This window comes from Xenopus laevis, chromosome 7S, assembly GCF_017654675.1.
Source record: "Xenopus laevis strain J_2021 chromosome 7S, Xenopus_laevis_v10.1, whole genome shotgun sequence".
NCBI lineage: Eukaryota > Metazoa > Chordata > Amphibia > Anura > Pipidae > Xenopus > Xenopus laevis.
This window is the reverse complement of record NC_054384.1, coordinates 43169471-43182736: the sequence shown is the minus strand read 5'-3', so window position 1 is coordinate 43182736 and position 13266 is coordinate 43169471. Positions and strand designations below refer to the sequence as shown.

General features: G+C 39.0%; 1 protein-coding gene across 1 annotated transcript in view; it reads right to left on the bottom strand.

The window, feature by feature from the left end:
* The window catches only part of chat.S (choline O-acetyltransferase S homeolog), a 78841-nt gene that overhangs the window by 10068 nt on the left and 55507 nt on the right, over window positions 1–13266 (bottom strand). Inside the window, exons 7-13 of the mRNA XM_041571160.1 lie at window positions 7995–8172; window positions 6967–7136; window positions 4441–4541; window positions 4159–4287; window positions 3272–3394; window positions 2209–2350; window positions 1185–1247 (exon numbers count right to left, since the gene is read on the bottom strand). Coding sequence (XP_041427094.1) covers window positions 1185–1247; window positions 2209–2350; window positions 3272–3394; window positions 4159–4287; window positions 4441–4541; window positions 6967–7136; window positions 7995–8172 — 906 coding nt within the window. The remainder of the gene's footprint in view (window positions 1–1184; window positions 1248–2208; window positions 2351–3271; window positions 3395–4158; window positions 4288–4440; window positions 4542–6966; window positions 7137–7994; window positions 8173–13266) is intronic.

Sequence of the window (13266 nt, the reverse complement as noted above, 5' to 3'; positions counted from 1 at the left end):
TGTTAATAATACAATGAGGATTCATAGCTGAAAAGACAAAAGTTTGAAAATTATTGCTAATTTCCATTGATTCACTGCTGTGTTTCGTGTCATAATTTACAATAAGGTTATTTCATCTCAAGGCAAAAAATAAGAACAGGGTCAAAGAAAAGGCTTGCATGATGGTAGCTGCACTCATTGATTTCTATCCAAGCTCATCAAGGGAAATTGACTAAAAGATGAAATGAAATGTCGCCCTGCCATGTAACATTTACAGTTTTCATAACACTGACATTTTGCAACATTTATCAATGTCATGTCTGATGCGGAAACTGAGACTAGCTAATGTAATAAACTACAAGCCAGTACATTCAATGAAAAAGTTTAGAATAAAATCTCAGGAGTTCAGGATTTTTTCCAAGAAAACCCACTTACAAATAGCACAGCACAAGAGAATTAGGTAGAAAATCTAAAGATACATCCCTGGAGAAAAAAAAATTATATGTAGCTGAAACCACTGTTTTCTATTGGACAATGTAGCAGTATTTATTTCATATACTGTGGAAGATGTGTGTATGGGAAAGACATTTCTGTGTAAATTTTAACATGGACGTTAGACTCATTTCATATACAGTACAATTGTTATAATCTTGCTTTTGAGCAGCTGGGTAAACACATCTAGCAAATGAGAATAAAAATAAATTACTCCTGTAGAGTATAGTAAAATAAACCATATTTTACAAAACAAGTCCCCTTGAATTGGCTATCCCCCCCACTACTGCACCTGATGCCCTTAACCTTCCTTCCTTAACATCAGGCCAAAATGTGGAGTTGTGCAGCTAGCAGCTGTTGTATTAACCCTCTTCACATCTGCCCATACTACTGGAATTGCTGAGGTGAAGCATGTGCTCTGAAAGCCATCTGGTCCTGGGCAGGCTGTAATTACAGTACATATGCATCTGGTTAACAATCACAGTATTGGAAGCTCTGAATGAATGGGAAGTAATAAGACATGGAGGCTGACCCCCCTGCTGTGCAACTCTGCATTTTGTCTGATCTACAGTTCCTTGTATTTTCCACTTGTGCATGCACCCTACCCTGTTGCTTTCCAGCTGCTGTTTATCAGCTGTTGCAACAAATGTACCAGTAATTAGTAAATACTGGTTTCCCTATTTAAAATAATCACATAAAATTGATTTACTCACTTGAATTGTATAATCTGTCTGAGACTTTATTGCTGACCTCAGGCACTCCATCTTTTCTATATCCTGCAAAAATAATGAAATAAAATGCAAGTCAGAAGTATCCTATAACATCTACACCGTATAGTATAGTATAAAGCAGATGGCAACAATTACCAGCACCCCTTAACAACCAAGTTCTGAGCATCTCATACATACAATAATGAATTATTGGTTCAGTACTGTTTATTGACAATGTATTTTTGATCCAACATGAAAATCATCTTTATGTAGACTCTCCCTTTTGAGCTAAAAAACAAACAATAAATGTTTGGCGATAGACAGTATAAAGTTGTAGATGTAAATTAAATTTAAGCCATTTTAAATTTGAAATATGTAATTTCAAATCAGAATTATATGATAGACCCCCCCCCCTACCACAGCCTACTCCTCATTAATTAATTAACCTGACTTATGAATTTTACTTCCTCCACCATTTGAATATAAGGGCTAAGGCCAGTGGCACACATAGCATTTTTTTCTGCTGACTTAGATATACCATCAGAGAAAGGTCAATCTGCTCCCATCAGCCCCTTAATGTGTGTAAATTGACAGGCATGCCATCAGCCCATCAGTGTACACAATGGGCAGATTGTTGTGCGAAAATGCATAGTTTAACATTCCCAAAACCTTCCCCCCCCCCCCCCCCCCCGTGATAACAGGCTTGTTGGTAAACCTGTAGGTAGTAGTTCTAAATACAATTTTTTGGTCTATTTCTCTACACAAGATTGTTGTTAGAAGTAATTTGCACAAACCATTATCTCTTTTTGGTTGTTTTATATGATTTCACTTTTAGGCTTTAGTGTTTTTTTCTTAACATCTTACAAAAATCTGTGTTTCTACATTGTAATTGTCCTTACCCTTTCAATGACTTCCGTATAACTTTCTTTTTATAATATTTCATATTTCATTTTTGGTATGAAATTACCAATCTATCACATCATTAAACATACAATTTATTTTATATGACAAAGTCTTTAAGGCTTACCGTTACTGTTGTTTTCCCATCAACCATTGATTTCACAAATGCTAATGCTTCTGCAGTTGATGACCTTATGTTGTCAACACGACCCATTTGAAATCGTCGAATAGACGCACTCTCGTAGGTGGGCACAAGTTTTCTGTGACAGCTATACAAAGATTCAAACATTGATTATGCTTTATTCTCAGGTTATAGGAAAAATACCAATAAATAACAAATTCTCTGCCATAGGTACCAGTAATATAATATCTGAGATGTGCATTATGAAAAGGGCCAGTTTAGCCCACAATGAAAACCTCTTTGGTTGTGAAAAACTGTGACCGCTGCATTAAAATGATACAGTAAAATAAAAAATGTAAAAATGCTCAACTACAGCAATTCTAAGGATTTAAGTATGATTCTTGGCAGAAAAGTCTGAGTTCTGTCAAATTCTAGATACAGTTTTATATATATTGAATACTTAACATAAATCTAAATGTATTTAATTACACTGTTTGCTATTTTACCATTTGATGTGTATACAGACAGGGTCATACTGGGCCTGGGGCACTGTGAAAAAAGCTGGTTGGTCCCCGCCAGCCCAGACCCACTCTACTGTTCCAGGCTTCCCTCTCCTGCCCCAGTCACCGGTTGCACACTTGCATGTGGGAGGGGGTTGTGCAGATGATAGCTGACTTGTGGCAGGGTCAGGGGCCCAAAGGGATGATGTTAGTGCAATAACACACAAGAAACAATCTTAAATTAGCTAGGGTCAGTAGCTAACTAACTGGATGATAAATATTTGTGATATTCTAAGTATGTGCTATGATCATAAAACACTTTTTTCAGTTTATTTTTTTCAATTGCTTTCCCTTTTTTTTTTAAACCATTTTTCCAAAATTGAAGTTTAAGGTTTAAAGTACCTGTCCCTGGAGTTTCAGCCTGGCAGTTTAGTAATCTAGGTACGGATTCTCAACTGCTACAATTTGCTACATTAGTTGATACATTTCCCAGCAGCACCTGTGGAATATTAGCAACTATTGTGTCAATTATAACGTGCTTTTTAAACAAAGCTATTAAATGAATTCACCTGTAAAATGCAAGCTGAATTGCTACTTGAATGAAAGCATCAGGGCTCATTCTTTGTTTCTTGATAAACTCTTTTCCGTACTTCTTGAACTTATAAACAGTGAAATCCAGATTGTTCACAATTCTAGAATTAAATGAACAAGGTGAGTTACGGCGTGCTGCTTGACAAAAAAAATTATATACATGATGTTGTTTAGCAACATGACACAATTAAAATACTTGTATGCATTTGTATGTATATAAGTATGTATTAAAATGGTAAATCATTTTGAAGTGGCATTTCTTTTTTAGTTTTCCTGCAAATTAATATAGTATATTTGTTTATCAGAACAAATATTCATTAGTGCAGGTCTCTAATGACTCTCCTATCTGCTGCTGATTTGTTGATGGCATTCTTATTCTACCATCCTTTATATTCTGCCTGTTTGAAACACAGATGAAATGCAATTTGCATGAAAAAACACTAAACTATTTCTCATGCAAAAGAGTAGAAGCACAGCAAGGACATTTATTTCAGCCCCCACCCTCAAATCAGTTTTGCTCTTGTTCAGTAGGGATGCTGTTCAATGAATGTGAATGCACCAGAGGTACTGTCGATGGAAAAGCATGTTTAACCAAATTTGACCATCCTTCTCAAAGATTATGTTTTGCATACTGCAGCATTGTTGGTGTTCCTATGTTAAGTGTACCAATAATGAACATGTTATAGATTTACAGTACAAACAGAATTTCTTTAATATATAAATCAACACGTAAAGAATTTGTTACACTTTCATTGGATTTGAACAAAAATATAACAGTTAATTGTACCTCCAAGTTGGCATTTTATTGCTGAAAAGACTATCTAATGGAAAGACCTGTTCATGTCCCCTCTCTGACATACTGTACCTTTGGAGTTTATGTGCTGAGGATTGTAAGTGCCCCTGAATTTCTGGAGAACATTTCCACCGAAGTCTTCTTGGAGCTGGTAACTCACTGACAGAATCTGCTCTCACTAATTTTTTGGGACTATTTTTCCTGCAAATAAATAACAGGTAATATAAGAACAAGACTATATTTATATCTATCTATACAATGCATCACATTAATCACATTATACGTAGCCATGCCTTTCATTCCATGTATGTTGTGATGTGCATGCATGATGTTTTTGCCAACAAGTAGACTCACATGTATTTAAGGAGGTGTTCTGTACATTGTACAAGGACGATTCCATCAAATGGAGAGTGCTCACAAATTGTACCACAAACTCCATCACTTCCCACGACAAACTGAAAGCAAAGAGAGGAGAGTAGAAGCAGATGCAAGTAATGTGCTGTGTTAATTCTATTTAGTTAAACATGTTTTGCAGAATTTAAATTGTCTAAACTGTAGTACAGCAAATAAGCTACATAAATCCACATTAGTGGCAAAAAACACCCAATTGGGTTTATTTAAATGCTCTTTAGCAGGCTAAAGGTCCCAATAACAGAAAGATCCCTTATCCAGATTAACTCGGGTACCTATCATTCTGGATTTAAAAATCCTAGTACATATTTAAATAAGTATAAATATGTTACATTCCAGGTGGATTAATATATATACATCAATTGCCTGTTGCCAGACATTGCCTGTTGGTACTGCTGATAATTAAAAAAGAAATGGCAAAACAAGTAGTGTTTTGCTTCACTGATAGGTACTTATCAACTTGGAGTGTGGAGGTTTCCCATTATGCACCCTTAAAGAAATGTGCTGTCATGAGACACACTCGCTCGCACCTTTTCTATTCCATGCTGCTACTGCAGTTCCCCCAGTTGCCAGCACTGGGGACTGGGTGGGCAGGAGATTCAAACAACTGTCAAAATCTGCCATCTAGTCCCCAGATGGACAGAAGTGCTCTTTGAATGAGCACTGGGGGAACACTTCTGTCCGGTGCCATAGTAAATGGCCTCTAAAGCAGGGTCGGACTGGGAGGCCCGGGGCCCACCGGGACTGCTGTCCAGGGGCCCCCCGCCGGCCCCCGCCGGCCGCCGCCCCCCTACTAAAGCCTGTGGGGCCAGCCGTTCAGCGCGAATGCGCAACAACGCCGTTCGGCGCGCATGCGCAACAACGCCACACGGCGCGCATGCGCAGGCGGCGCTGCACATCGCCGGAATTAAAAAAAAATGAGGAGCACATATAATAGTGCCTACGTCAGATTTCTATACCCATTGAGCAGCCACCAAGCCATTGTGCCCTGATCAATCAGCATATCATATACCACAACCATCACGGATAGGGGATGTAAACCCAAAAATCATTTATTGCCTAATGCATGTATGTTTTTGTTTAATAATATAAATGGTTTTTAAGTTCTATGTAAATGTATCTACAATTGAATGTATTTTTTGTTCCTTTCTAAAGATCTGGTTCTGATTTGCAAACACAAATGTTGCAGATGTCAACTCTGCTTGGGAAAAGGGACTGTTCAGCTTTGTTGTTTTATTGTTTCAAAAGTCAGTAGAAAATAAAGAAAATTAAGTGTAGAGAATATAGAGAAGACAAACTCTGCACTCAGTAGCCGTTGCAACCATTGGAAATGATACATTGTATTTATTCATATATTTCCTTGTATTTATATGTTGACAACAAATTCCCACAAAACATTAGAGATTATATAACATTTACATTAGTCGCTGCCCTTGGGGAGATTACAATCCAATGAATGTATATGGGACGTTACTTAGAATGACATTTTTATTCATTCATTGAAAAGATGAAGAAGAGAATAGAAGAAATGCCCAGTTTAATAGATTTTTCCTTTTGCTACAGATTAAAATGTTATGTTTGTTTAAACATATACACACATGAAGCTGAAGGCATACAGCATTCTGTTGATGAAAGCAGATGGATAGGTTGGTTTAAATGAGGTCCCTGATGGCTTATAAGAAATGAGAGTTTAGAAATGAGTGAGAGTTTATTTCAACCAGTACATCTGGTGTTGTCTGAGAATGTTTTCTTTGCAAAAATTGGCCATAGTTAATAAAATGCAAACAAGGAAAAGCATTTAGGCCTCTAGAGTACCAGTAAAATATGTTGTAGAAACCATTAATATACTTAATTTAAAAACAGAAATATAGGGTGAAGGTTAACATTCTGTCAGTTGTTGAAACAGGCTAATACATTTAATTTAAAATACATAATATTTATAAGTATAGAAGTATTATAAGTATAATTCTAGAAATACTGAGGCCACATACTAGGCTTTCAATTAACATATTGGGGTTATTTGTAGAAACCATAAGTACAAGTGTTAGCAAAGTGCATAGCACAGGACTGCTGAATGCAAACCTGTTGTATACTTAACATCTGCTACAGGCAAGCAGCAAATATGGTGCTCTCTTGCACATCTGGCATACTAGGGGGTATTCTAGGGGGCATACCACCCACCAGTGCCAAAGGCATACCACCCATTCAGTGCTGAATGCAAGCAGTGTTCTATTCAGTGCAAGATGGTCCTCTGACTGGGTGATGGAAGGGATTTGATATAAAATTATATATCACAGGTGATATTGCCTGTTATAATACAACAGATATTCCCTCCTATATCCAATCATATAAATGGATACTAACTAATTCATATGACTAGGTTTATTGAACTTGTAAAGACAAAGCACAGAGAGATTTATTTGTGTGTGTGTGTTTTATTTTGAAGATTAGAATTAAATGTATATTTACCTGCATGGGTTTATCATACCATCGGTTGCCTCCATTTCTCCCAATGCCCCCTCCATGCAGTAACTGCAAAGCCCTGTTGGTGTCATTTAGCTCCACCTTCGTTTGAGCATCCAAACAAACTATGCACATGCACCGTTCAATCATATCCAAAGAATCACGGTTTGTTGAATCTGTTCGAATGAAGTATTCACGAAACATATTGATTTCTCAGTGATAACTAGTGAAGAATAATGTTGATGTATTTTTCTTTATTGAGAAGAATTTATTCCTGTGTAAAATTTACACAGAGGTAATGTAAAAAGTGAATGCATTCTAGAACTTATCTATTTTCATTCAGCATCCTAAAGCTACTTGTCTGTTACATTTTAAAAGATGGTAGCTTGCTATGTTTACTAGAAATGTAGTGTTTGTCACGCATCCTATAGCTCATCTTGCTTTTGCATTGCTATTTCATCATTCTCAAAGTTCAGTGCTATCTTCAATTTAGGTTCACTTACTGTCATTACCTTATAAATCAAGGATATAGATTCTATTTGACACAGTCTTTGATAAAGTATCATCCCTAGCAATATTTCTTTTGTGAAGATGATAGAATACAGTATAATTGATGAGCAATGATCATATGGTACACAACAAATGGTAAACTGCATACTTCTTGAGTTTTAAACATTTCAGATGAGGTTTTCCATGTATACCACATGAAAATACCATCTAAATACTATACCATGACCACCCATAAATACAGAGAATTTGTCTGAATGACTAAACTGTGTCTATGGTACCTTTAGTCCAGTCTTAGCAGCACTGAATTACTAGATGCCTTTTTTTATACACTATAGTTTGCACTTAAGAACCATAATAACCCTGCTATAGTTTGCTAATATACATTCATGATTGTAGAGAATTTTGACTCTATATTGAGTGTCACTTATGCATTGTCCCTACATTACTAGGTGCAATTCCAATAACCAGTTTACAACCCTTATCACTACTGGATCATTTGGGAAGGATGGGTGAGAATATCAAACCTTTCATTAGTATTTGCCGGGCGTGGGCCCACTCAGTTCGTCCATCTGATGTTAATATGCCAATAGGAGGAAGCATCACTTCTTCATTCTTTGCCATTCTGTCAATTTTACACAGCTGGGTGAACAAATCCCCCTCACTAAGATGACGGAAATGAATTCCAACATCTAAAACAAAGAACTGAAAGCCAAAAAAAACATTGATGATGTATGAATTCCAACATCTAAAACAAAGAACTGAAAGCCAAAAAAAACATTGATGATGTATGATACTGATACATTAGTGAGTCAGCACTCACTAATAGCAAACAATGTGAAAGGTGCATGTCACTTGGCAATCACTCCAGGCCAGGTTTGAACAACAGGATTCACATAGACAGCACCAACCAGAGTAAAGTTAAAAAGCCTTTTTTGTAGATAGCATACAGGGCTTTTTACATCTTGGACAATAAGCTGCCTCTGTTTAACTTTACTCTGTTTGGTGCCTTCTATGTGAATCTTGATTACAGGCTAGGTTCTTTGCTTCGCTACTTCACAAGTAGTGATGGGCGAATTTATTCAATATCTTGCACTGATGAGATCTAACAAGATCGAAACAGGCTGTCTGTAAGTTTGGAAATATGGTTCTGAACTATTTAGGGATGCACCGAATCCAGGATTCGGTTTGGGATTCGGCCAGGATTTGGCCAGGATTCGACCTTTTTGACCAGGATTCGGATTTGGCCGAATCCTTCTGCCCAGCCGAACCGAATCCTAATTTGAGTATGCAAATTAGGGGCGGGGAGGGAAATCGTGTGACTTTTTGTCAGAAAACAAGGAAGTAAAAAATGTTTTCCCCTTCCCACCCCTAAATTGCATATGCAAATTAGGCTATGGATACGGTTCGGTATTCGGCCGAATCTTTCGCAAAGGTTTCGGGGGTTCGGCCGAATTCAAAATAGTGGTTTCGATGCATCCCTAGAACTATTAGGCTGTATCTGTGCTATAAAACCAGCAGTTCAGGATGCATAGTTGGCCAAAGGGATGTAAAGGAATGATTTGCTTTTCTCTGCCCATAATGCCTTGTGTGAGGGTTAAACTCTTATTTTTAGTATTAAGGCAGTGCTATGTATAAGGCACGAGGCAAGTAAATACCTTCTGTTTTCAGAAGGTCTTATGCTGAATATAAAAGCTGAAATACAAGGCAACATAATGTACTATTGATAGTCAAGAAGACTCTAATGAAAGAGACCAACTGTTTTACATAAGCCAATGGTCATTTATTTCTAGACCCTGCACTGAATGACATAATTTGGAAGTCTATTTACAGAAAAATGCATCACTAATAAAGCATTGATTCTCGTGAGAAAATACCAGCAAATACATTATAATACATTTTGCTAAACAGAATGCCTTGCAGCTAATGCTCTTATATACTCCATTAGCCACTGCCATAAAATGTCTTGTGATAAAGACCAATGAAGGTGGTGCTATAGAACAGACTAGACAGAAACATAATTTGGAACCAGATGTAATAGAAGCAGACAAATTTCACACAAATAATTTATAAAAGTAAAAGCAGGATTTAGACTTACACACAAATGCAGTAGTTTATAACTAACAAGGCAGAGCTCAGATGCTCAAAGGAAACAGGCTGATTGATAAATAAATAATTTTGAGACATGGTGGTAGGATCCAGAATTACAGATACACAAGAGACATGCAGACTAATACATAATTTATAATAGTTAAGCCTGGAAGCAGTCTCAGTTGTACACAAGGAGAAAGACTAACACACAACTCTGCTCAAGGCAGGATAAAGACAAATGCGAGGATACACAGTTTACAATAGACAGAGACTTTAACTACAATTTTCAGCAACTATCATGAAAAATAGTCAACAGCGGCTCTTAAAAAGTTGCTCAAAAGGCCGATAATGGGCCAGATTCAGTTCATTGACAAAAAGGTTTATGACGTGAAAAGCCATGGACGAGATTGAGATGCAATTCACTTCAACACTAGAGATGTCGTGAACTGTTCGCCGGCGAACTTGTTCGCGCGAACATCGGGTGTTCGCGCTCGCCGGAAGTTCGCGAACGTCGCGCGACGTTCGCCATTTTGGGTTCGCCATTGTTGGCGCTTTTTTTTGCCCTCTCACCCCAGACCAGCAGGTACATGGCAGCCAATCAGGAAGCTCTCCCCTGGACCACTCCCCTTCCCTATAAAAACCGAAGCCCTGCAGCGTTTTTTCACTCTGCCTGTGTGTGCTGAAGAGATAGTGTAGGGAGAGAGCTGCTGCCTGTTAGTGATTTCAGGGACAGTTGAAAGTTTGCTGGCTAGTAATCGTTTTGATACTGCTCTGTTATTGGAGGGACAGAAGTCTGCAGGGGTTTGAGGGACATTTTAGCTTAGGTAGCTTTGCTGGCTAGTAATCTACCTTCTACTGCAGTGCTCTGTATGTAGCTGCAGTGGGCAGCTGTCCTGCTTCTGATCTCATCTGCTGACTGCTGCAATAACAGTAGTCCTTGTAAGGACTGCTTTTATTTATTTTTTTGTTGTTTTACTACTACTACTACTACTACTATAAGAGCCCAGTGCTATTAGTCTAGCAGTGTTGGGGAGTGGGACTGGTGTGCTAATCTGCTGCTCCTAGTAGTTCAGCAGCACCAACTTTAATTTTTTTTTTTAATATTCATTTTTTTTTTATTTTACTTTTTTTTATTTTACTACCGCTGTAGTAGTGTATAAGTTGACCTTTTAGGCATTATTTGCCCTGTAGGCATTATTTGCACAGTGTTTTCTTCAACCCGCCATCTAGCTGTGTGACCTTGTTCACATTCTGTCTAAATATCCATAATATTACCGTCTCCAGAAAAAACACCGGAGTGACTTTTTTCAAGCAGCCATAATATATTTTACGTAATCCGTATCCACCGCTGTAGTAGTGTATACAGTACGTTGACCTTGTAGGCATTATTTGCACAATGTTTTCTTCAACCCGCCATCTAGCTGTGTGACCTTGTTCACATTCTGTCTAAATATCCATAATATTACCGTCTCCAGAAAAAACACCGGAGTGACTTTTTTCAAGCAGCCATAATATATTTTACGTAATCCGTATCCACCGCTGTAGTAGTGTATACGTTGACCTTGTAGGCATTATTTGCACAGTGTTTTCTTCAACCCGCCATCTAGCTGTGTGACCTTGTTCACATTCTGTCTAAATATCCATAATATTACCGTCTCCAGAAAAAACACCGGAGTGACTTTTTTCAAGCAGCCATAATATATTTTACGTAATCCGTATCCACCGCTGTAGTAGTGTATACGTTGACCTTGTAGGCATTATTTGCACAGTGTTTTCTTCAACCCGCCATCTAGCTGTGTGACCTTGTTCACATTCTGTCTAAATATCCATAATATTACCGTCTCCAGAAAAAACACCGGAGTGACTTTTTTCAAGCAGCCATAATATATTTTACGTAATCCGTATCCACCGCTGTAGTAGTGTATACGTTGACCTTGTAGGCATTATTTGCACACTGTTTTCTTCAACCCGCCATCTAGCTGTGTGACCTTGTTCACATTCTGTCTAAATATCCATAATATTACCGTCTCCAGAAAAACACCGGAGTGACTTTTTTCAAGCAGCATTCATATATTTTACGTAATCCGTATCCACCGCTGTAGTAGTGTATACGTTGACCTTGTAGGCATTATTTGCACACTGTTTTCTTCAACCTGCCATCTAGCTGTGTGACCTTGTTCACATTCTGTCTAAATATCCATAATATTACCGTCTCCAGAAAAAACACCGGAGTGACTTTTTTCAAGCAGCCATAATATATTTTACGTAATCCGTATCCACCGCTGTAGTAGTGTATACGTTGACCTTGTAGGCATTATTTGCACACTGTTTTCTTCAACCCGCCATCTAGCTGTGTGTATTATCGTTTCCAGAAAAACCAACTGAGTTTTTGTTGTTGTTGTTGTTTTTTAAAAAATAATGCCAGGCAAAGGCAGGCCGCCACGCAGAGGCCGTGCTAGGGGCCGTGCTGCTATGCAATCCTGTGGCCCTAGCAAATTGCCCAGTTTTAAAAAGCCAATGACCCTGAACTCCCAAAATGCTGAAGAGGTAGTTGACTGGCTTACACAGCACACCCCATCCTCTACCGTTTCTAACTTTACCACAACATCCTCCTCATCCTCCACTGCTATGGCCACCCCACGTAACACTTCCTCCACCACCGGTGCCCCTTCTTCACTGGGGTCAGAGGAGTTATTTTCCCATGAGTTTCTTGAACTGAGTAATGCGCAACCATTATTGCCAGAAGAAGATGAAGGAGATGAGGACCTTACACCAGATTTAATTCTGGCAGAGAACACGACAGAGATGGACATAATGAGTGATGAGGAGGAGGTCCCCGCTGCTGCTTCCTTCTGTGATGTGTCAGAAGAAATTGATGCATCTGAGGAGAATGATGATGAGGAGATTGATGTTTTGTGGGTGCCTAGTAGAAGAGAGCAAGAGGAGGGTAGTTCAGATGGAGAGACGGAGAGTCAGAGAGGCAGTAGGAGAATAAGACTTAGAAGAAGCAGGGAGGACAGCCCGCAGGGATCAGTAGGGCAACAACATGTATCGGCACCTGTGTTCAGCCGGCCAACGCACCCGCCATTGCCGCCAATGCCGCCAACTTCTACTGTTACCGCCAGATCGCACACTTCCAAAAAGTCAGCAGTGTGGGATTTTTTTAATGTGTGTGCCTCTGACAAAAGCATTGTAATTTGCAATGAGTGCAGTCAGAAACTGAGCCTTGGTAAGCCCAACAGCCACATAGGTACAACTTCTATGCGAAGGCACATGAGCGGCAAGCACAAAGCACTTTGGGAGCAACACCTCAAAGGCAACAGGCAAACTAAAAGCCACACTCCTTCTGGTCCAGCATCTTACTGCTCTACCTCTGCTCTCCTTGACCCGTCTGAACCACCCTCCACTCCGCCTTCCACCTTGACCACCTGTTCCCATTCCCAGTCATCTGCCACCAGCCAAGTTTCTGTGAAGGCCATGTTTGAGCGTAAGAAGCCAATGTCTGACTGTCACCCCCTTGCCCGGCGTCTGACAGCTGGCTTGTCTGCACTCTTAGCCCGCCAGCTTTTACCATACCAGCTGGTGGACTCTGAGGCCTTCCGCAAATTTGTAGCAATTGGGACACCGCAGTGGAAGGTACCCAGCCGCAATTTTTTTTCTAAAAAGGGAATACCACACCTGTACCAACATGTGCAGAGCCAAGTTACC